This window comes from Myotis yumanensis, unplaced genomic scaffold (genome assembly GCF_028538775.1).
Source record: "Myotis yumanensis isolate MYYU_CA2020_CCGP unplaced genomic scaffold, mMyoYum1.0.hap1 SCAF_11, whole genome shotgun sequence".
Taxonomy (NCBI): Eukaryota; Metazoa; Chordata; class Mammalia; order Chiroptera; family Vespertilionidae; genus Myotis; species Myotis yumanensis.
The window spans coordinates 41,034,120-41,059,113 of NW_027223762.1; the positions used below are offsets into that span (position 1 = coordinate 41,034,120).

The 24,994-nt window shown below is 41.5% G+C and overlaps 2 protein-coding genes across 3 annotated transcripts in view; both read left to right on the forward strand.

Annotated features, from left to right (window-relative positions):
- The window catches only part of ANXA4 (annexin A4), a 54,957-nt gene extending 39,354 nt beyond the window's left edge, over positions 1-15,603 (forward strand). Inside the window, exons 9-13 of the mRNA XM_070429402.1 lie at positions 6,051-6,144; positions 8,498-8,593; positions 9,169-9,227; positions 10,319-10,441; positions 15,421-15,603. Coding sequence (XP_070285503.1) covers positions 6,051-6,144; positions 8,498-8,593; positions 9,169-9,227; positions 10,319-10,441; positions 15,421-15,480 — 432 coding nt within the window. The 3' untranslated portion in view covers positions 15,481-15,603. The remainder of the gene's footprint in view (positions 1-6,050; positions 6,145-8,497; positions 8,594-9,168; positions 9,228-10,318; positions 10,442-15,420) is intronic.
- Positions 15,604-21,593: 5,990 nt separating this feature from the next.
- The window catches only part of GMCL1 (germ cell-less 1, spermatogenesis associated), a 55,361-nt gene continuing 51,960 nt past the window's right edge, over positions 21,594-24,994 (forward strand). Inside the window, exon 1 of one of the 2 annotated variants that reach the window (XM_070429404.1) lies at positions 21,594-22,063. In XM_070429404.1, the coding sequence (XP_070285505.1) occupies positions 21,804-22,063 (260 nt within the window). In that variant the 5' untranslated portion in view covers positions 21,594-21,803. The remainder of the gene's footprint in view (positions 22,064-24,994) is intronic. The other variant, XM_070429403.1, reaches the window with a different exon arrangement.

Below are 24,994 nucleotides of genomic sequence, written 5' to 3' on the forward strand. Positions count from 1 at the left end.
AAGAGATTTTTGATATGATCTGTGTGAAACAGCTTGGCACAGTGTGTACCCTGTTGGGTAAAATCAATATCAAACCCAAACAGGCAGTTGCTTCTTTGGTACCCAGCCCACTAGTGGCTGTCCTGGCACCAACCCTTGGTCTCTTTTTTAAAAATATATATTTCATTGAATTTTTACAGAGAGGAAGGAAGAGGGATAGAGAGTTAGAAACATCGATGAGAGAGAAATATCGTTCAACTGTCCCCTGTACACTCCCCACTGGGGATGTGCCCGCAACCAAGGTACATGCCCTTGACCGGAATCGAACACGGGACCTTTGAGTCCGCAGGTAAATGCTCTATCCACTGAGCCAAACTGGTTAGGGCAACCCTTGGTCTATTTACTATGGCCAGATAACACTAATAATAATAGCTGATAAAAAGTGGGTCTTTTGCCCTAACTGGTTTGGCTCAGTGGATAGAGCGTTGGCCTGCATACTGAAGGGTCCCAGGTTTGACTCTGGTCAAGGGCATGTACCTTGGTTGTGGGCACATCCCCAGTGGGGGGTGTGCAGGAGGCAGCTGATTGATGTTTCTCTCATTGATGTTTCTAACTCTCTATCCCTCTCCCTTCCTCTCTGTAAAAACTCAATAAAAAATATATTTTTAAAAAATTTAAAAAAGTGGGTCTTTTAACAGGTACCAAACACTGTTTTAGCTCTTTTTAAAAATTTTTTATTTTATTTTATTGATTTTTTACAGAGAGGAAAGGAGAGGGGATAGAGAGTTAGAAACATTGATGAGAGAGAAACATCAATCAGCTGCCTCCTGCACCTCCCCCCCCCCCACCCCCCACTGGGGATGTGCCTGCAACCAAGGTACATGCCCTTGACCAGAATCGAACCTGGGACCTTTCAGTCCGCAGGCCGACGCTCTAGCCACTGAGCCAAACCGGTTACGGCTGTTTTAGCTCTTGATATGTCATTGAATCCTTGTAGTATTCGTATGAAGTAAGTATTGTTACCCCTATTTGGTGGAAATGGAGACTCAGAGAAGTCAAGTTCCTTGCTCGAGTTCATAGAGGTAATAAATGACAGAACTGGGACTTGAACCTAGGCAGTTTGGATATACAACCATAGAGGAGGACTAGTCCCATTCAGTCTGTGAGGCATGAACCACTGTGGATTCTGCAGGCAAGAACCTGTTGCTGTCCCTAGAGGAGAGAGGGGTATGTGTGTCATAGACAGGCAGCATTCTGAGGACTCAGGGAGGCCCAGGCCACACAGGAGACACAGGAAATTGCCTTCAATCCAGAAGCTTTGAGGAGGGAGAAGGTATTGAAAACCATGGAACTCTAGAATGCTTTTGTGAATGTCAGCTACCTCAAGGAGAGCATTTGGGGGCATGCTGGAAGGAACCTCCGGAGCCCAGGTGAATCCCAAATTAAATGAAGACTTAGTGAGCAATTTATTCCTGAAACATTATATTCATTATCAAATTTTTGTGGGTTTGCTAAGTGCCAAGCATTGTGTTAACTACTGTACATGTTTTCCTTATGGCAAATCTGGGCAGAGATTATGACATCTGTTTTAAAGACTAGGAAACTGATGCAGATATTTCAATAACTAGTCCAAGATCACAAGGTTGGTAGAATTGGGCTGTTTGAATCCACGTCTGTCCGATTTTTTTTAAACCATGCAATTCAACAAACACATATTTTTGGGCTCTTCAAAGAGCACTGTTCTCCTTGGAGGTGGTCATGTGGAAAGGTGCTTCGAAACAGGTTTGGGCTGGGGAAGTTGGATAGAGGAGTAGAACTTAGAAGAAAGTTTTTCTGGATTTTCCATGTCTTAACAAGAGGCAAGGAATTTAAGAACAACTCCAGTCGAGGCTTCAGCTCCTCCAGGATAAGACAGTAGAAAAACCTTGTCAATCTTTGCTCTTTAATTTGCTTCAGCAGCAAGGGTATCATTGGCAGACCTTGGTTATTATAGCTGGATTTTGATGTAGGAAAGTAAATGAGCTTGAGATGAGGAGAATGATCAGGGCAGGTGGAATTTGGTAGTAATTACTTATAAAAGGTAGAAATGTTACGATGTAGAGGCTATTATCTAACCAGTTCAATCTTCTCTGTTCTTGAGATGAAACTAGCACAAAGTGGAAATAATGGGTAGTGTTCAGAATTCCTACTTTAAAAAGAAATTCATAATGTGTTAAAAATGCCCTTCAAAGCTTTTGCTAGAAGATGGCCCAGATTTGATTCCCTTGTTCTGGGGGGCGGTGTGGGGGGAGGACCAGGGAATATAAAAATAGGGAAAACTGCTTCAGCACCGGAAACTACGGAGGAGGGCCATTACAATGCCAGATGGGCAGCAAACCTGGGCCAAGGACGCAGGAGGGCCACCCTGTCCCAGAAAAGAGGCTGAGCTCCCTCCAGCTGGGAGCAGGCTTCATGAAAACAGGAAGAAACTCCTCAGAGAAGACTTGTGCTATGTTTTGGCTGCCCTCAGTGGACTAGCTATAAGTGCTCCTGCTTGAAATTCATCCACATGAAAAGTGAGGAGCTCCTAGAAGAATCCACTCACCTTGTTCCGGGGCTGTGTGTTTGGGGGGTTGGTGGGGATCAGGTCTGCATAGACTGCTCATCATTTAAGGATGAAAGAGCTTGAAAATCAACAGATTCTCGCCTCAAACGCCATGTGGCCTATAAACAAACTGAGGCATGAAGGGAACCAAATAGGGTCACGCTGTAAGAAAGAGGAAGATGCCAGATTGCTTTGGGCCCTAAAATAATTGAGAGAAAACATGGGTTATAATTAAATGAGAGCTTTAAATAAAGATGCAGTGAGAAAATAGCAGAGATGAACAGGAGCTGGGCGAAGGGCAAGCAGAGCTGCTTTGAAAAGGGGAGCTAGATGAGTTGAGGAGAAATGTTCTTAGATAAAACAAGGAAAGCCAGGATTTTAAAGTTCATTAGAAGCAGGAATGATTTAAAATCATTTTGCTGAAAATGGAATTATTGTTGTGGAAAGCTATACAGAAAAAATATCTCCAGAATTCAGAAGAAAAGGATGAAGCAATTAGAGAAAAGGAGGAATGTAGAGGAAAAATGATGGCGATTAGAATTGTGACAAAAAGGATGTGGAAAACTTTGTACTGATACATACTTAAAGGTATAATAAAGGTAAAAAGTAAATTAAGGAATGTGGTCTTGGTGTAAGAATGTGAGAACCCAGGGAGTGATTAGAAAGTGTAAGAGCAGAGCCAAGCCTATGTGGGAATAGACAGGCAGCATTCTAAATCTGAGGAAAACAGAGTAATTAGTGGAGTTGGGACAACTGACTAACCATTTGGGAGAGAAAGAAGTTAGATCCCAATTTTCATATCATAATGAATTCCAAATAGATTAAGTGTTTAATGTAAATAAATGAGATCAGAAAGATACTATAACACAATGTTAAATATTTTTTAATCTGGAACTGGGAAAGGATTTTATATGCCTGACACACAAGACAAATCATAAAGGAAAATGGCTGGTAGTTTGGCTACATTAAAAAACAACAAAGCCCTGGCTGGTTTGGCTCAGTGGATAGAGCGTCGGCCTGTGGACTAAAGGGTCCCAGGTTTGATTCTGGTCAAGGGCACATGCCCGGATTGCAAGCTCGATCCCCAGTAGGGGCATGCAGGAGGCAGCCAGTCAATAATTCTTTCTCATCATTGATGTTTCTATCTCTCTCCCCCTCTCCCTTCCTCTCTGAAATCAGTAAATATATATATATAAACAACACAACAACATCATACAAATTTTTCAGATAATACCCGAAATAAAATTCAAGGTCAAATGATAGAATGGGGAAAAGTGTCACCTTATGTATAATAAGCTTAACATATACTGTGATACTAGAGCATAAGAATGCTCTCGTATTTTAATAAATGGACAATAGACTTTTTATCGAACTTATTGGGGGGGCTTTGGTTAATAAAACTATATAGTTTCCAGGTGTAGGGGCAATGGACTTTAACAGGCAACTCAAACAATTAGAAATAGAAATGGCAAATACACAAAAGTTGTTCAACCTCACTAGGTATTAAAAAGATTTTAACACAAAAAATACAATTTCCACCCATTATTTAAAAGGTTACTCTTTTCAAGGTCATTTTTATGGTATTTTACAAAAGTATCGTTCTGTGACAGATTGTAAATTGTTTCTTTGTCCACATGTTCTAGTTTCTATTGCTGCTTAACAAACCACCTCAAACATAGTGACATAAAAACAGTCACCATTTTATTATGCCCATGGATTCTGTGGGTCAGGAATTCAGACAGAGCTGCCTGACCTTTTATGATCTAGCCTCAGAAATCAGTGTCCCTTCCACCATAACTTTTTTTTAGGTTTATTTTTTATTGTTGACAGTATTACAGATGTTCCCTATTTGCCCCCTCCATCCAGTTGATTGAAGCAGTCAAGTCTGCTCAAATTAAAAGTTGAAAAACACTGAATTAGATGAACACTTCATGTCCTCCCAGCTTTAAAATTTCATGATTCTGTGAATTGGCACTAAAGCAATTAGGGAATTAGAGAAAGAAGGGAAGAAATAGATGAGGAGATGGAGGTAAGCCCAATGAATGACAAAATGTGTCAAGGGCATTTTGAAAAAATTAACAAGCCAGCTGTTCATTATACATGAACAGTAGGGTTTTAAAACATTTTTTAAATAAAATACACATAGCATACTAGTAAAATTTACCATCTTAACCATGTTAAGTGTACATCCAGTAGTGTTAATTAACTCTATGCACATTTGCAACCAATCTCCAGAACTTTTCCTCTTGCTAAATTGAAACTGTATACCCATTAAACAACTCATTTTCCCCACTCCTCAGCCACGCACCATTCTACTTTGTGTTTCTATGAGTTTGACTACTCTAGACACTTCATATATAAGTGAAATCATACAACATTTGTCTTTTTATGACTGGCTAATTTCACTTAGCATAATGTTCTCAACGTTCATCCATGTTGTAGCACATGTCATAATTACTTTTTAAGGATACATCGTATTCCATTGTATGCATATATCCCATTTTATTTATCCATTCATGTGTCGATGGAATTTGGGTTGCTTCTACCTTTTGGCTATTGTGAATAACACTGCTATGAACATGAGTATACAAATATCTTCTGAAGAACATGAGTATACAAATATCTTCTGAAGATCCAATTCTTTTGCATATATCCTCAGAAATAGGATTGCTGGGTCATATAGTATTTCTATTTCTAATTTTTTGAAGAACGACCATACTGTTTTCTACAGAGGCTGCCTTATTTTACATTCCCACCAACAATGCACAAGGATTCCAATTTCTCCACAACCTTGTTGATACTTTTTTTTTTTAAATAGCAGCCATCCTAATAGATGTGAGGTGATATGAACAGTTGTGTCGATTTACCAATAGCATAGCTAAAGCAAGTAGAATCAATTTCTTATATTCCTACCTGGTTGGAATATAAGTCATTCCTGATGGGTCTTGGTTTTACTGTGAGACCTTTGTAGCCCCAAGCAAATCACAACTCCTTTTAGAGCAGTGTTGTCCGATAGAACTTTCTGCGATGTGTGGAATGTTCTACTCTGCACTATTATGAGCAGCCACTAGCCACATGTGGCCACTGAGCACTTGACATGTGGCTGGGAGGCTGAGGAGTTGAATTTTTATTTGTTTATTTAATTTTAATTAATTAAAATTTAAATAGCCACATGTGGCTAGTGGCTATTGTAGAGGACAACCCAAATCTAGAGCATGCCTTTTAGCTCTTAAGACAGAACCATGTCGTCTGCATGTAGGAGCTGCTAGTGACCGCCCTGACTCTTGTGAGAGTTTATAGGGCCCCGTTAGTTATATACCTAAGGAAAAATCCTGAGTCATTACCACTCACCACCAATACCTCTTCTACTCCCATCACCAGCAAAATCAAACTAAGCCAGCTCAGCTCTTTAAGTTCTGGAAATAATGTGGATATGTGCTGGCACCTTCTCTGTGGTGTTTTAAACTTGTGCTTTAATTGGTTTCAGGACCTGTATGAGGCTGGAGAGAAGAAATGGGGGACAGACGAGGTGAAATTTCTAACTGTTCTCTGTTCCCGGAATCGAAATCATCTGTTGCATGGTAAGGCACTGGCTTCATCCTCCAAAGAACCTGTTTGAAAGCTAGTGAACACTATATTGCCCATAATTAATGGATAGCCTTTCCTCCTTTATTTGCTGCAAACACTGATTGTCCTGAACTGTCTTACATGTCTTACCTTGGAAATGTGTGAGTGTAATTATGTGCATGAGGGCCAATTTCTGAAAGATTAATGATGAATAATTAACGGATGTATTCATAGAAGTTTGGCATTCCTGTTTATAGTAAACCGACCTTCATAGTCAACCCTGTTTCTAGAGCAGCTCTATTTAAATTGAGTTACATAAGAAAAAATCTTCAGTACATCAGCGAGCGAGAAAATAGAAATAAATGTTGGTTGGCATTTATTCCTATTTAACATCCAGGTTGTAAAACTAACAGACGTGATCTCTTTGGGGGGTATGTTCCATCAGATGAACAGTGGATAATTTAAATTTTATTTCCTAAGTGGAATGTTTCTAATTTGCTTCTGATAATGCTAGTCTACATAATGTGCTTTTAACTTCTTTGGGGAAAAGATACCAAACAATTGTAGAATATTTGTTGTCAGGTTTATTTTCTTCTTGTAAACAGTAATGAGAGTTTAATAAGATATTTCATTTTTTATAAGCTCTTTAAGTCTTTATGCTATCTCATAATTTTATAAACCCACCGTGGCCTTATAATCACAATTTACAAAACTTGTGGGAAATTTGAGAATGAGTTCGCAAAATTGAAAACAAAGTAATTGAAAATTACAACACATTTGGAAGTTGAAATTATTTCAGATGTTCCACAGTGATGAGAAATAGGTGATTCCTCCTGTTAATAAGTGTCATGGACTATGTCACACACCAGATGCACCACCTTCCGACAGCTCCCTGTTCCTTCGCCTTGCCTTGCCTGATTACTGTGCTAATAACACAAATCTCCCCCTGGTGGTACTTTCCAAAAACTGCAGGTCCTCAGAAGTCAATTTCATGCAAATACATTTGTTACAAATTTCACTTCCAAGCACAAGTCAATAGTTGGACAGTTTAAAATAATCTGTTTGTAAGCCACTGGAAGAAAATATTTTAAGCATTATTTTAAAGAAAACTTTATAAGTTTCTTACCAACCAACAATAATAGTAAGAATTCATAACTAAGGTTTCGTTAATTCTCCAACTTCTAGGTGTTAGTGCTAAGCATATTATAAGCGTTGTTTGTTCAAAATCCCAATGGAACAGCTATTATTTTCCCCATTTTACAGTGAAAAAGACTGAGGTTTAGGAAATGTGTCAATTAGATTTTTTTATTCCAAGCAATATACACTGATTCCAATTTAAGATTTTTTAAAAAAGGAAATAATATAGAATGGGACAAGAGGGAAAATGGAGACTATTGGTGGCTCAATGAATTGAAGGGAGAACTGAACGACTCCAGGAAGAACAAAAATTAAAGCAGATCTTGGGGGTCTCGCTAGAAGGGAGTCATGGATTTTATTTCTAAGGCAGTTTCCCAAAGTCTCGTCTCCATGGAAAATGCTGATTCTTGAACCCCTACTTCAGACTGGCTGACTTAGAACAACCTCTGAGAGTGGCCCTCAGGAAGTATAACAGGCTCCCCAGGTGATTCTTTTGTTCTCTGAACGTGCTTTTGGCCATCCCCATGATCTCTGTACTCAATTTAAATATTCCCAGGAGCGTAAGACTGATTGGTGATGGTTGGGTGAACTGCTCACTGATTCGGTAGAGCTTGTGGTGTATGTTGAGGGACAGCGGTGTTCTTGGATTGACAGCCCTGTGAGAATCACACTATTGGGAGGCCAGCATGCCAAAGAAGGTGATGCTAAGATGATAAACAAAACAGGTATCCACTCTAAGAAGGCAGCAAGAGAGGAAGATACATTTATCACATTCAAAAACTTGATAAAAAAAAAGTGAAAAGTGTCATTATGTTAAAATCTATTAAAAGATGCAACCAATTTTGAAGAGGTTGGATTGCTCTAGTTTTGATGAGCCAAAAGGAGGATAATGGGTGATTGCCAAGGCCAAAATGATAGAAAGACACATTCATCTGATTACGGAAACAATGAGAACAGAAAGCAGATCTCTCCGAAGGTTATCTCCATTTGATGCGTGAGCAAACAGGGTCTCAGATAAAGGAGAAGACTTGCCTGACATCCTCTTCTCCTCAGGCTCATTCCATTTACCGCAGGCCTCCTGGGTTTCACCCCATTGCTAATTAGTTTCTTCCAGAAATATGCCGAAGAATAGTGTGATCTTGTTAAAAGATGCTCATTCCCTCCATAAATGTTAATTTCCTCTGTTCTTTTTTTTTATTATTTGTAATTCCATTTTGTTATTGTTTGTAGTATTTGATGAATACAAAAGGATATCACAGAAGGATATCGAACAGAGTATTAAATCGGAAACATCTGGTAGCTTCGAAGATGCCCTGCTGGCCATAGGTAAGCTTGGCAGGGGATGGGGTGGAGAAACGAATGTTTATAGACTTTGCTATCAGTTTGTAGTCATGGGATGTAGAAATTTTTTTCAGGGATAAAAAAAAAAAAAATTGTTTAAATCACCCATGCTGTGATCCACAATTTTAAACAAGAACTATTATATACAAACCTAATTTTCATTGTACCGTGTGGCTTTCTATATTTTATATCCTCTGTGCCTTTGTATTTAAGGGTGTGAGAAAGATAATCCTTTACTAGCTGCAACTTATAAGTCTGTGAATGGTTAAAACGAATAACTTCATATGGTAGAGATGGTTATTATGTTTAAACTATATGCTGCCTTTTGCTTTAATGGCCTTTGTTAATTACTTCTCCAGGAACCTGACAATAAATGAGTGCTTGCCATCTGTGAAAGTGCTTTCAGCATAGCCTGTCTTCATAAAACTTTGCTTGGCTACAATTTTTCTGACAAAGAGATACTACTTCATAGTTTATAGAAACAGAAGGAACAACTGTCATGTTTTCTCATAGATTTTATCGGTAATCTTTTCATTTCTTTTTTTTAAATCTCTTAACAGTAAAGTGCATGAGGAACAAATCTGCATATTTTGCTGAAAGGCTTTATAAATCTATGAAGGTAAAGGCTTCTTTTTAAGCATCTGAATGGCTCTGACATGTCTTGTGTCCAAATGAGACAAAATCAGTCTAATATATTCAGTTTAAATGATCAATACTTCACTGAGTGCCTGCTAATAGTACTACTAGGTAATATTTATTGAGTACTTATAATGTGTGATCATTCTTCCTAATATTCTATACATATATAGGGTGTCCCCAAAAATGTATATGCATACTTTGAATGACTATAAAGACAGTGCTTATTAAAATACATTTCATTTTCAAAATTGAGCTATAAGCTGTTAAAGTATGTATACATTTTGGTGAGGAAACCGTGTAGAATAGTTTTATTCCAAAACAACCTTATGAGGTAGGTACTATTATCAACCCCCATTTTACAGATGAGTAAACTGAGGGGTAGAGAGGATATGCAATTTGCCCAGGGTCCTCATTGAAGAAGTAATGGAGTTGGGATGCACACACTGGCAGTTTGGCTTTAGAACTCAAGCTCCTAACCATGCATTGTACTCTGTGCCGGTACCTTTGCTGGGAACCAGGGGCGGTGCAGGAAAGATGAAAATGTAGTCCTTGCTCTCAAAGAACTTCTAGCCTTGAGGGGAAGGCAGGTATGTGCAAAACACCAATAAGAACAAAATAGAATGCGATACAGTAGTTGAGGATCAAAACGTTACAGGAACAGAGAGGATAGGGTATTTTTTTTCCAAACATTTGGTTTTTTTAGAAGGTGTAGATCAGAAAAGAATATATAAAGAAATTGTTATGTCTAAGCAGGACCTTACAGGAAGTTTGACATTGGAAGATATTACCTGGGAGAAAGGGTGGGGAGGAACGGAGGCCATGGGCTAGATGGGTGGGAAGGAATCATTGCAAGCGAAGCTTGTAGCTGGAGAACACAGGGTATGTCCAGAGTGTCAGAACAGAGGACTGGGAAGGTAAGTTGGTGAGGAGAGGTATTCCACACGCCCCTTAGGTCGTGGCATAAAGGACATCATCAGGACAGTCATGCACAGTCTTGCCCTGACAGACTAAAGAGCACTGAATGGAAACCATCTAGACCTTACTAGGGTGGGGTCTTGTTCTCTTCCCTAGGGCCTGGGCACCGACGATGACACCCTTATCAGAGTGATGGTTTCTCGAGCGGAGATTGATATGTTGGACATCCGGGCACACTTCAAGAGGCTCTATGGAAAGTCTCTGTACTCCTTCATCAAGGTAGGGAGTCTTGCCCTGGCCCCGGGGGGAGCTCTGATGAAAGGACGGGGTTCTGACCTCGGTATTTAGACATTTCTTATCCTCCCCTTGGCAGATAATCATTCCCTTTAAAGGTGCTACTCTAATTCAGAAATTTCCAGTCTCTCTCCTTTCACACAGATGTTTCAATCTCTGCCAGGTTAGAAGCTGGAAATCTTTGCATTGTAAATATACTAATTATTTCATGTTGATCCCAGACACAGAAAGATTATATTTTAATGAATACTTTAAGAGCCACAATTTCTCTGTCTACCTGCTTACAATGAAAGATAAGCAACTAAACCAATCCTCCAGAATCCGACCCAGGGCCAACTGAGGTCTGCTGAGAATATAGGAAAGCATATTCACCATCATGTATTGCTGTTCTTTTCCTGGCACTAGACTTCAAGGCGGGCTAACATGGCATGGGAGTGATGAGAAATGAGTCACATCCCTAAAAAACCCTCATTATTTGGGTTTTGCTTCTGGAGGAAAATTATGAGGCCATGAATATGAAGCCAAGACCCATTTCCCTAGAAGTTGGTGTTGCCTGTACAACAAATTCAAATCAGAATGTGATCTGTGAATTAAATATTCTGTGAATTAAATAATCCTACTGAGAGCTTGGAGAGGTACAACTATTAGGTGATTTGAGCTACAGATTTTCATGGTAGTATTATTTATTCAAGAACTTGCTTCTATTTCTGTCTGGTCTATGAGGCAACTTTATTTTGCAGAGCCGATATATAACTAGGTGTAAATAAAATACTTTAAAGATTCATAGATGGCCATAAACACAGTTATGGGAAAAAATATTTATAACATATAAAATAGGGTTAGTATCTCTGTATTAAGAGCTTCTATAAATCACTAAGGAAAAAGAAAGAGAAAACCCCAAAAACAAACCTGGGAAAGGATATTAAATATGCACTCATGAAAGACAAAACACAAATGGCCAATTTATAAAAAATACTTAATCTCATGAATATTCAATGAGTTGAAAATAAAAATAAATCATTTTTCATCTAATATCTTCACAAAATTTGGAGAGTTCATAACCAGCCTTGGGAGGGGTTGGGGCCAACTCACCATCTCTTATGGAAGGACAATAAAACTGGTCTAACCTTTCTGGAGGCAATTTGGCAATTATCTGTTTGAAAGATGAACTCTACCATTACATGTTTAGGAATTTCTTTAGAAAAAAATAAAATAAAAGCCCATTAATCCACAGAATGGGAGAAAATATTTGCAAATTGTATCTGATAAATTGGGTTTATTATCCAGAATAGGTAAAGAACTACAACTCAATAACAAAAAGACAAACAGCCCATTTTACAAATGGCAAATAAGCACATGAAAAGATGGTCAACAATATTAATCATTAGGAAATGCAAATCAAAACCATAATGAAATACCACTTCATACTTAGTAGAATGCTTATTTAAAAAAAAAAAAAAGAAAATAATAAATGTTGGTGAGAATATGGAGAAACTGGAACCTCGTGCATTGCGAGTGGGACTGTAGAATGGTGCAGCCACTGTGGAAGAGAGTTTGGTGCTTCCTCAAAAAGTTAGACGTAGAATTACCATATGACCCAGCAATTCCATGCCAGGTATATACTCAAAAGAAGTGAAAACGGGGACTCAAACAGGTATTTGTACGCCAACGCAAACATTATTCACAATAGCCAAAAGGTGGGAACAAGCTAAGTGTCCATCACAGGTGAATGGATAATCGAAATGTGACATATAGATATAGACATAGACATAGACATAGACATAGACATAGGCATAGACATAGACATAGGCATAGGCATAGGCATAGACATAGGCATAGGCATAGGCATAGGCATAGGCATAGGCATAGGCATAGATATAGATATAGACATAGACATAGGCATAGGCATAGGCATAGGCATAGGCATAGGCATAGGCATAGACATAGACATAGACATAGATAGATATAAAGAATGAGGTTTCTGAAACATGGATGAACCTTGAAAACACGCTAAGTGAAATAAACCAGACACAAAAGGGCAAATACTGTATGATATCACTTACATAATGTATATAGAATAGATAAATTTATACAGACAGAAAGTGGATTAGAGGCTACCAGGGACTGAGGGAAGGGGGAAAATGGTGAGTTACTACTTCTTGATGACAGTTTCTGTTTGGGTTGATGCAAGGGTTTTGGAAATAGCAATGAGGGTTGCACAACATTGTGAATGTAAATAGTGCCACTGAATTATACACATAAAAAGGGCTAAAATGGCAAATTTTGTTATATATCTATTTTACCACATTTTTAAAAATCTATGACAGAATCTGAATAAAATCGTTTCATGAAATGTTAAAAAATACACTAAAGATTATATTTTTATTGTAGCATTTCTTATGTTATATTATTTTATATTATTTACTAGAGGCCATTGCACGAAGAGGCCATTCGCACAATAGGCCTTCCTTCCCTTGGCTGCCGGCACCGGTTTTCCTCCGGCACCCAGGACCCAGGCCTTTGGTCCAGCTGAAGCGAGGCTTGGCTTCTCCGCTGCAGCCACAGCAGAAAAGCCAAGCCTCCTCAGTCTTCAGTCTTCAGTCTTCAGTCTTCATTCGGGCCGGAGCCTTTATTCTTAGCTCCGTGCCTGTATATGCAAATTAACCACCATCTTTGTTGGGTTAATTTGCACGGTTGCTCTGATTGGCTGGTGGGCGTAGCAGAGTGGCACCAATTTGCATGTTTCTCTTTTATTAGTGTAGATATTTGAATAAATAATATGGCATCCATTTTTGTTTTGTTTTTGGTTAATCCTCACCCAAGGATATTTTTCCATTGATTTTTAGAGAGAGTAGAAGGGAGAGGGAGAGACAGAGATAGAGAAACATGGATGTGAGAGAAAACATCAACTGGTTGCCTCCTGCACGCACCCTGACCAGGGCTGGGGATTGAACTTGCAACTGAGATACATGCCCTTGACCAGAATCAAACCAGGGACCCTTCAGTCTGTGAGCTGACGCTCTATCTACTGAGTCAAACCAGCCAGAATGAGATACTTTTATAGTGTATAATGTATTATATATTCTCATTTTTTATTGACCAATGGGGTGACTTAAATAAATTATGGAACATCCATACAATGTAATACTATACAGACACTAAAATGATGGGGTACAAAAATATAGGGAGGGGCAAAAGTAGGTTTATAGTTGTGAGTAGGCAAAACAAAGTTTAATCTTGTTTTATGATTTATTAGTTATTATATTTTCCATATAAACAACTGTAAACCTACTTTTGCCCCATCCTGTATTGATTGGCCTGGGAGAACATCACTATAAATAAATTTATATTACATGTTTATATATATATAAATATGTAAATATATATGTATATACATACACACAACATTGTAAAAGACTAAAAATAAGGAATACATTGTCCATTCAATAACAATTTTCAGAAAGGGCATAATAGAAATACAAAATATGTAAGTAATAAAAAATGACAGAAATAAGGTAAAAATGTAAGTTATAATAAAAATAAGTAAACTCTCATGTAAGGTAAAAATATAAAATCCAACTCCATGGTATTTATAAGAAACAACTATAATACAGTGACATGTAAGAAGCTTATCAAAAGACCATGGAAAAGAACATTTGACAAACACGAAAAAGAAAGTAGGGTTATACTATAAATAAAAAAAAAGAATTTAAGAAGAAAAGGCATTAATAGGAGAAAGTGGATCACTTTATATCAGCGATTCTCAACCTGTGGGTCGCGACCCCTTGGGGGGTCGAATGACCCTTTCACAGGGATCGCCTAAGACCATCGGAAAACACATATATAATTACATATTGTTTTTGTGATTAATCACTATGCTTTAATTGTGTTCAATTTGTAACAATGAAATTGGGGGTCACCACAACATGAGGAACTGTATTAAAGGGTCGTGGCATTAGGAAGGTTGAGAACCACTGCTTTATATTGATAAAGGCAGTGATTCACAATAAAGATTAAATTCTTATGAAACTTTAGGTGCCAAATAGAATTGCATTCACGTATACAAATAAGACATTCGAGGCTCCAAAATAAGACATTAATAAAAATGCTGTGCGAGGGAGATTTTAACATACCCTTATTCTTTGGCAGATCGATGAGGCAAAGTATAAACAAGAATATATTACATGTATTTTAACAGATGTAAATTAAACTTTGAACCCTATAAACACAGATTCCATCTTTTTTAGTGCCCATGAAGCACTAGCAAAAACTGATCTATTAGCCCATAAAATTTTCTATGTAGAAATTATAGCACCTTCATGTAGGCTATTTTGCAACCCTTATCAAAAGACTTAAGATAATACATGATCATTAATCCAGTAATTCCCATTTTATGAAAATTTATCCCGAGTAAATCATCAGGGAAATGCAAAAAAATTGAACCATGATATACTTATTGCAGCAGTGTTTGTAATAGTGCAAAATTAGCAACAATACAAATATCCAATAATGGGGGGAAGATCAAATAAATTATTTACCTATGTACAGTGGAATTCTCTGTGGTAATTAACTAATGATGCTGTAGAAGAATATTTAATGCATTAAAATAGAGAAATATTCAGGCTATTTTAAGTAAAAAATCAGAATACAAAATACTACAGTCCCATCATATAGGAACCTGTATGCATAGAAAAAGGTCTGGAAGGATATGCACAAACCAAAATGTTAAGAATAGTAATCTCTAGATGGTGGAATTATGGATGATTTTTATGTTCTTTTGTGTCTTCATTTTCTTCATCGAACAGTAATATTACAAGTATTACTTTTGTAATAAGCAATAACAAATGTTATTTTTAAAACTCTGAGAAAAATCCAGACAAGCTTTACAAAGCTAGAGACTTCGAGCTGTGTATTCCATTTTAGAACTCATTTATCTGACTGTAACTTTGCTTCCCTCCCCTCAGGGTGACACATCTGGAGACTATAGGAAGGTTCTGCTTATTCTCTGTGGAGGAGATGATTAAACTGAAATCCTGGAAAGACAAGAGGATTCCCAAAACCTTGATATTTTTTAACTTCATTTTTCTACACTGCTATTAGCATTATCTCAGAACACTTATTTCCAAATTTAAAACGCCTACGTTTGCCTCCTAGGCTATAGACTGTGTTATTATTCATCTATAATTATAACTCATGATGCTTGAAAGCTATACTTGTATTTCAAAGCTTATAAAACTTAAAAGGAGATTTAAAATTAGAAATAATAATGTGCTCCATGTTTTTAACAGATCTCTTCCTCATCTGTGTTTCACAGAAATTGGATATATGAAATTATTTCATGTTTTCTTTTTGGTGAAAATCTATAAAAGTGGAAGACTGGAAGGCTATTCTAAAATCACTTTTCTTTCCTATTTCTAAAGTGGATAGTAATTTCTTAATTTGAAATTGTGAGCTTCTAGTTAGTAAGAACATCTGTCCAATTTCCTATTTCACATAGTCATAGTTTGAAAGCACCCACAAATGTTCTTTGTTTAGGTTTTGTTGATAGCATTAATTGATCTTTACTATGTTTGATGTGAAATACTTCCTCCATCACATCTTATGTTAAGATCACTTACTCCAATTTGAAGTATACCAAAATCACCAAGTTGTCTGAACAAATTAAATTCTAACTATGGTATACAGATCATATATGTCTGGTTACCAAACATAAATGCTGGACATTCCACAATATTTTTGTTAATGTCTTAAGTCAGTTTGAAGATGAATGTAACGCTCTGAATTTTACTTAAATTTTTTTGTGCTAAAAATAATTTTTTAAGTCATTTTGGATTTTGTCAATTTGTATTCATTTACATTTGCACTGTGTCTTTCAACTCTAGAATTATTTTGATTAAAAAGTTCAGTTTGTATACATCATGGAAAAATAATTTGAATAAAACATGGTGTCTTTAAGATGAGGTATACTCTTTATCTGACTTTACCACTTGTGAATTTTTTCATCCTGAAACCTGAAAGATATTTTTGAAGGACTTGTGTTACTCAGTTTCTATTAAGAACTAAAATATTGAGGGAAAAAACAACATAATTAGTCTTATATACTGGTACACCTACTGCTGTAAAACTAATGTTCACATATATCAAACAGTATTCTTACTTAATGACATAAAAATAATGTATTTAATTTATTCTCTGAAAATGAGTGATGCTCTCCATTCTAAGTGGAACACTTATCCTATCTAATAAAAGGCAAAAGGTAATTAACCATACCTCCGCTATGCTTCCCATTGGCTAATCAGGGTGATATGCAAATTAACTGCCAACAAAGATGGTGGCCGGCAGCCACGCAGCTGAAGCGAACACGAGGCTTGCTTGCTCCAGTGATGGAGGAAGCCAAGGTTCCCCGCCTGCTGCGGCCCAGCTCTGAGCTACACTCTAAGCAACAATGTTTCAATTATAGAAGCTAAACAAACCCCAGATACCTGCTTTCAGCCAGCCGCAGCCTCAGAGCTGGGAGCACCAGTGACGGCAACAATGTTTCAATTATAGAAGGTAAATAAATCTCAGAATAAAAAAAAGAAAGAAAGAAAAAAAGGAGAGGCTGGGAGCTTCAGTCCCATCCAGCCTGAAAACGGCCCTCAGCCCCTCACCCAAACTGGCCAGGCACCCCAGTGGGGACCCCCACCCTGAAGGGGGTGTGGCCAGCTGCAAACAGCCATCAGCCCCTCACCCAGGCTGGCCAGGCACCCAAGCAGGACCCCCACCCTGATCCGGGATACCCTTCAAGGCAAACCAGCCGGCCCCCACCCGTGCACCAGGCCTCTATCCTATATAGTAAAAGGATAATATGCAAACTGACCCTAACAGCAGAAAGACTGGGAATAACTGGTCACTATGATACACACTGACCACCAGGGGGCAGACACTCAATGCAGGAGCTGCCCTCTGGTGGTCAGTCACTCCCACATGGGGGAGCTCTGCTCAGCCACAAGCCAGGCTGATGGCTGCCAGTACAGCAGTGGTGGTGGGAGCCTCTCCTGCCTCAGCAGTGCTAAGGATGTCTGACTGCAGCTTAGGTCTGCTCCCCACTGGCAAGTGTACATCCCCCGAGGGCTGCCGGGCTGCCAGAGGGATGTCTGACTGCCATCTTAGGCCCAATCCCCCGGGGAGCAGGCCTAAGCCAGCAGGTGGTCATCCCCTGAGGGGTCCCAGTCTGCGAGAGGGCACAGGCCGGGCTGAGGGCCCCCCACCCCAGTGCACAAATTTTTGTTCACTGGGACTCTAGTCTATAATAATAAAAGTGTAATATGCTAATTAAACCAGATGACCTTCCAGACAAAGCAGGGGCTGCAGCCATGGGATCGAGGCAGCTGCCAAGGCTGCAAGGGAGGGATCCAGGCAGCCACCAAGGCTGTGAAGGCCTACTCTTGCATAAATTTCATGCATCGGGCCTCTAGTATTAAATAAGAATATTTTTCTTCTTTGTTCATTCTATACTATTTGTATTTTGACAGGTGAAATATTAGGGTTTGTTTTTCAATTTGTTTCTACTTGCTTATTATACTAGTAAGTGCTCAAGCAATTGGTAAAAGCTATTTACATGAATACTTAGTAATTCTAGTTAAATATAGGAAATGGTACTGCTGCTTTGATACCTACTCAGAAGAGCATGAAATTTCCAAATAATTTTATTTGATTTTAGAAGCATTACACTTTTTTTGGTAGTTTTACCTTTAAATTGTATATGACTTAGCCTGAATTTTAAAACAAATTGCATTTGTTGACTAGAAGTTTTCTAGAGGGCAGGATAAAGCCAACCTAGAGGAATGTTTGTTTTCCTATATGATAAAAGCATAGTATGCAAATTGTCCCCTCGACTGGCAGTTGTCCAAAAGTTTGACCAGGGGGTGGGGCTGGCCTGGGGAAGGGAAAGAGTACCCAGCCAGCAGCCGTTAGCCACTAGGGACCCTACCAGTGCACAAATTTTGTGCACTGGGCCTCTAGTATTCAATAAGTCTGATGTAATACTATAATTATGAAGTTACTTTATTTTTCTCTCCCACCATTTATATTTACTTATTAGGCCCAATTCTTCTGTCTTTAGATGAAAATTCCAATAGAGGATAGAGTTATAACTTTTTTGGTCACTCTTCCAACCTAGCCAGGGTTGTAGTAGTGTTGCCAGTGGAAATTTGTTGTGGGCTCCAGTTGGCTACTAGCTGAGAGGGAGAGAGAGAGGAAGAAGAGAAGAAAAGAGAAAAGAGAAGAGAAGGGAAGAAAGAGAAGAGAAGAGAAGAGAAGAGAAGAGAAGAGAAGAGAAGAGAAGAGAAGAGAAGAGAAGAGAAGAGAAGAGAAAAGAGAAGAGAAGAGAAGAGAAAATGAATCTCTTTGTTCCCCTGGGATTATGAGGTTATAGTATCTCAGGCTTGTAAAAGACTAGGACCACCTTTTTCAAAATAACCAGTCAATTTCCCAAGCTTTCCAGACTGCACTGGGCCCACCTTCCAACCAATCTAGTATGGTATTTCCCCAGGCTATGGTCAAGCACCTCCCCCTGTGCCATTCTGACTTCTCTTGTGCATGTGCTTAAGTTCCTCTTCATTGTTCTATCCCTTTCCCAGTGTTCTGTGGGGAACAGAAAGGTGGTTTCCTGGGGAATGTGTGAAGCTGTGACTTCCTGGCAAAGCAAGCAAGCTCATGCTCCCCAGTTGATTATACTTAATAATATCTACCTCCTGCCTTTATGAATAACTAGCTAACTGCCTCCACTAACATTACCTGACTGTGCTCTGGTGTTGGTGGTCATGCTGTGTGCTGTTGGCAGATGTTTAAAGCTGATTCTTGTGGGCATTCTCTTGGGTTCTTTTATCAACCCCATCATCAGGGAATTACACATCTTCGGTTCCTTTGGCAAGGCAAATGAAATTCTTGTTTTTCAGCCTTTAAGAATTTGATGATAACTTCAGGTTCTCTGTGCTGCACTGTTTGTCCCTCCATCCAGGCTTCGTGCACAGGCTCTACGATGATCTCATGCTGATGTCTTATGGTGGCCCACATCTGCTTCATGGCAAACACTGGCATATCCTTTGTGTTGACAGATTCTGGGCTGATCCCCTTGCGGCCATCATTCTCCTTTCCCAGCCCCTACCCCAAACTGCCCCAGCCAATCTTTCTCAATTCAGATTTCTCAGCGTAAGACACCAGGCCCTTGGGGCTCCCAAACTACATATACTGCTGACAGGAGTATAAATTGGTGAGATCATTTCAGAAGCAATTTAACAGTTAAAATTGAAAGTTTCTAGTAAATTCACTTCTGGGAATTTACCTGGTGAATCTCTTGCACAGGGTGTTCATTACTGCTCTATTAAGAGCATTAAAGTAGGAAAACCTAACTCCTTCAGTAAGGGAAAAAAATAAATTATGGGTTAGTCACACAATGAGCACTGAAAATTAACTAGAGATTTGTCAGTTGGATAAGTCTCAAAAGTATAATTTTGAGAGAGGAGAAAGGTGTAGAATGATAGGTATAGTATAATTCCACTTAATTACATGTCTAAATGTGCAAAAGAAAGTATATTGCTAATGTGTGTGTGTGTATAAATATGTGTGTGCACATGTGAACATGCATGGGAATAATGATATACACCATCATCAAGATAGTGGTCACTGTAAGTGAGGGAGAGAGACAGACTGAGATGAAGAGGGAGTGTCTACCTTTCTGTATCCCATCCTGTCTAATAAAAGAGTGATATGCAAATTGACCATCACTCCAACACACAAGATGGCCACCCCATGTGGACACAAGATGGCCACCACAAAGATGGCCGCCACAAAGATGGTCAGCACAAGATGGCCACCGCAAGATGGCTGCCACAAAAGATGGCCAGCAGGGGAGGGCAGGTGGGGGGAACCAGGCCTGCAGGGGAGGGCAGTTGGGGGGGACCAGGCTGACAAGGGAGGGCAGTTAGGGGTGACCAGACTAGCAGGAAAGGGCAGTTGGGGGCGACCAGGCCTGTAGGGGAGGACAGTTAGGGGAAATCGGCAGCAGGGGAGCAGTTAGGCGTCAATCAGGCTGGCAGGGTAGTGGTTAGGGGGCGATCAGGCTGGCAGGCAGGCAAGTGGTTGGGAGCCAGCAGTCCTGGATTGTGAGAGGGATGTCCGACTTCCCGTTTGGGATTGGGCCTAAACAGGCAGTCGGACATCCCTCGAGGGGTCCCAGATTGGAGAGGGTGCAGGCTGGGCTGAGGGACACACACACACACACACACACACTCACAAATTTCGTGCACTGGGCCTCTAGTTCTATATAAAAGAATGAATCAAAGCAAGTATAATAAATTTGAGTTTTTATTAAAATTTGTTATTATAGTTATGGTGGGTCCACAACTTATTACTAATTATTTATCTTATTACTCTGAGTAATTCATTATAAATATTTTATTTAAAAAGTAGCCAGAGGGAGTCAAGGAGTGAGAGTTGTCCAGAGTCCAGAGCAAGGGCTGCACACGCTGAGCAGACACCTGTAGCTTTTATGCAGGCACCTGTACATTGCGCTCCGGCCTCCAGAAGGCATTGGAAGCCCTGACCGTCCCAGCGCAGACCCCACGGCCCCTGGGTGGAAAGGAGAGGAGTGCAGGGAACGTTTACCATAATCCGTAGAGGAAGCCGAGAATCGATGCTTAAGGAACCCAAGAGCCTAGCATTCCAAGCCGCACATTCTAGGTCCTCCTCCCTCGGAAAGCCAAGCCCCCCTGCGGCAGGGCGCGACCCCAGCACGCGGTGACTCCTCCACGGAAGCGCTCGAACAGCACTCTTTGTGGCCCCTAGAGTAGCACAGGGCCCAGTAGACCTCTAGAGCTCAAAGAGCTTTTGCAGAAACAATGAGCTGCAATTCCCGGTCTAGTTAACACAAAGGGTGTGTGTGAAATCATGCTGAAAGCTAAGTCGGCCCCCAAATTCAGGCCGGTGGGAGATACAGGCCGATCACAGCGCAGACATCACAAGCCCTGGCGAGCGCCCGGCGCCCTTCGCCCTGGTCCGGTTCCGCGCAGGCTCCGCCCCTTCCGGAGGCTCGCCGCGAGCATGCGCCGTCCGGGCCGCGCTTATTTGCAAGAGCGAGGGGTTAAGGTCCTGCAGCCCGGAGACGCCGCGCGCACAGACGCGGCGGGCGGGGCGGCGGATGGAAGCGGCGGCGGCGTTCCCTGCAACGGTTGAGGCTGCGCGTGAGAAAGGGGTCGTGTAGGCACCCGGGCCTGGTGGAGACCGGCGGCGGCCGGGCCATGGCGGGAGACCGGGTCCGCCGGGCTCCCTGAAGTGCGCCCCCTGACATCCCGGGGAGCCGTGGCCCATGGGCTCGCTGAGCAGCCGAGTGCTGCGCCCCCCGGGGCGAACCCGGGCCCAGCCGGAACCGGGTTCCGGGGCGGGGGGCTCGGCCCGGAGGCCGGAGGCTGGCGGCGACGCCGCCGGCCACGGCTTCTGTTACTGCCCCGGCAGCCGCAAGCGTAAGCGGAGCAGCGGGGCCCTCTGCTACTGTCACCCCGAATCCGAGACCGACGAGGAGGAGGAGGAAGGGGACGAGCAGCAGCGGCTCCTCAACACCCCGCGAAGGTAGGTGGAGGGACGCGCCCGCACCTGTTGGGCGGCTCCCGCGGCCGGGCCGGGCCGGGGGACTAACCGGGCGGCGCTGGCGGGGTGCGACGTGTCCTGGACCAGGCACAGGTGGGAGCCGGCCCGGTGCCGCGCAGGTGGGGAGCGCCTTGGGGGACGCTGGGGGTTCGGGACGACAAACCACAGACGCCGCCCGGATGCTGCGACGGCCCCGAGAGGAGACCCGGCAACGCCAAGCCGAAGCTGGCGCCTCGTTAAACCGTGGACGCGACCTGCCGGCTGCCCCACGCGATACACCTTTGTCTTCTCCGAGTGGGTGGCGGTAAAGTTAGCTGTTTGGCATCCGGGGGCCTTAAATAGTACAGACGAGTAAGTTTAGTGTCTGCGATGGGCACTCCCGTGGTGGAGCACTCGGGGTGGCGGAAGTGACTGCGGTTCTTAGCTGTAAAGGTGGCGTTTACCGATGGTGCGCGGACGTTCCTGCCTCGGAACCGTCTTTCAAAGCCCCGAGCGCTTGACCGCTCACCGTGCGTGTGCATCAGGCTGTGCAGCAGCTGGCTCGACCTTTTTTTTTTTTTTTTTTCCGAAGAGTTGCAAACCAGGATGTTGACTTGTGAACTACAATGTTGTTTCTAAGTAGAAAATGTTTTCACACACACAGTCTGGTTGCTCGGTTTGTTTTTAAAGGTCACCAGTGGGGTCACCTAGGTTTAACTTTTGTAATGACATTTTTTTTTTAATGATTCAAAAATGTTTTGCTGACACAACCATTAGGTATTGTAAAATAAAAGCATTACAGATAACTTATGTTGATAGTTTGGTTTATAACATCTTTCATACAGTTTTAGGTAAGAATGCTTGTCCAGAAATGGACCCCCCCCCCCCCCCACTGTCAAATGGCTACCTTTGGGGAGAGTCATCGTAATGTAGTTTTAACAGCTCAGATTCCGAGTTCTAGTCTGTATTCTGCACATAATAGCCTTATTTCCTCATTAGTAAAATGGAGATATTAATAATTGCCATAAAGGGTTTATTAAAATGCATACAATGAGCAGTGCTTGGTATAGAAGAACTCAGTAAATCTGTCTCCTTGATGAATTGACTCCCTTTATCGTTACAAAATGTCTCTCTTTATCCCTGATAATATAGCCACCTCCACTTTATTTTAATAAGTGTTTGAAAGGTATATATTTTTCTACTTTCTATAACACTACCTGTGTTATATTTAAAGTGGCATCTACAGCATACAGATGGGGTGTGTGTGTGTGTGTGTGTGTGTTTTCAATGGGATAGTTTCTGCCTTTTAATAAGTATTTAGGTCACATATTTAATATGTCATTATTGAAATATATGTTAGGGTCTATTTGAAAGAGAAATCACACAGTAGTTTGAACAGGAAAAATTTAATATAACCAAATAACTGGAAATTAACTACTGAAGGTAAACTACTAAGGTAAAGAAATCTATAAAAAAAATAGAGCAGTCACTACTTTTAGGGCTGAGTCAGAAATACCCAAGGAAGGAACAAATTTGGACTAGAGCTGCCTTTTCCAAGCTGAGATTCTGATGTTGAAGGAGGTGTAGCTATAGCCCAGAAATGAAGTTTGCTGAGATGTGTAAGGGTGAGGCTGGCAAGCAGGAAACTGCCCACTAAGATGCTGGCAAAATTTTCTTGGAGGCCATCTGGCTTAGACAGCTGAGAATATTTACTGTCTAGACCAGGGGTGGGCAAACTTTTTGACTCGAGGGCCACAATGGGTTCCTAAACTGGACCGGAGGGCCGGAACAAAAGCATGGACGGAGTGTTTGTGTGAACTAATATAAATTCAAAGTAAACATCATTACATAAAAGGGTACGGTCTTTTTTTTTTTTTTAGTTTTATTCATTTCAAACGGGCCGGATACGGCCCGCGGGCCATAGTTTGCCCATGGCTGGTCTAGACCTTTACAGAAACAGTTTGCCAACCCCTGGACATGAGTGAATTGAAATGGAGACTTTTAAAAAAAATGTATTTGTATTGATTTCAGAGAGAAAGGGAGAGACAGACAAAACCATCCTATATAATAAATAGTAATATGCAAATTGACCATCACTCCAACACAAGATGGCCACCCCATGTGGACACAAGATGGCCAACAGGGGAGGGCAGTTGGGAGGGACCAAGCCTGCAAGGGAGGGCAGTTGGGGGGGTCAAGGCCTTCAGGGGAGGGCAATTGGGGGTGACCAGGCCTGCAGGGGAGGGCAGTTGGAGGTGACCAGGCCTGCAGGGGAGGGCAGTTGGGGGTGACCCAGGCCTGCATGGGAGGGCAGTTAGGGGTGACCAGGCCTGTAGGGGAGGGCAGTTGGGGGGGGACTAGGCCAAGAGGGGAGGGAAGTTGCAGGGGGACAAGGCCTTCATGGGAGGACAGTTGGGGGGGGGGGGGGGGTCCAGGCCTGCAGGGGAGGGGAGTTGGAGGTGACCGGGCCTTCAGGGGAGGGCAGTTGTGAGTGACCAGGCCAGCAGGGGAGGGCAGTTAGGGGTGATCACGCTGGCAGGGGAGGGCAGTTAGGGGCAATTGGGCCAGCAGGGGAGCAGTTAGGCGTTGATCAGGCTGGCAGGGGAGTTGTTAGGGGGTGTTCAGGCAGGCAGGCAGAAGCAGTTAGGGGCAATCAGGCAGGCACACAGGCGAGTGGTTAGGAGCCAGCAGTTCCGGATCTGAGAGGGATGTCCGACTGCCAGTTTAGGCCCGATCCCACCTGGCGGACATCCCTTGAGGGGTCCCAGATTAGAGAGGGTGCAGGTTGGGCTGAGAAACACACACACCCATGCACAAATTTTGTGCATTCGGCCTCTAGTCAATGATAAGAGAGAATCATTGATAGGCTGCCTCCTTCATACCCCCTCCTGGGGATTGAGCCCCCAACCTGGGCCTGTGCCCTGAACTGGGGAT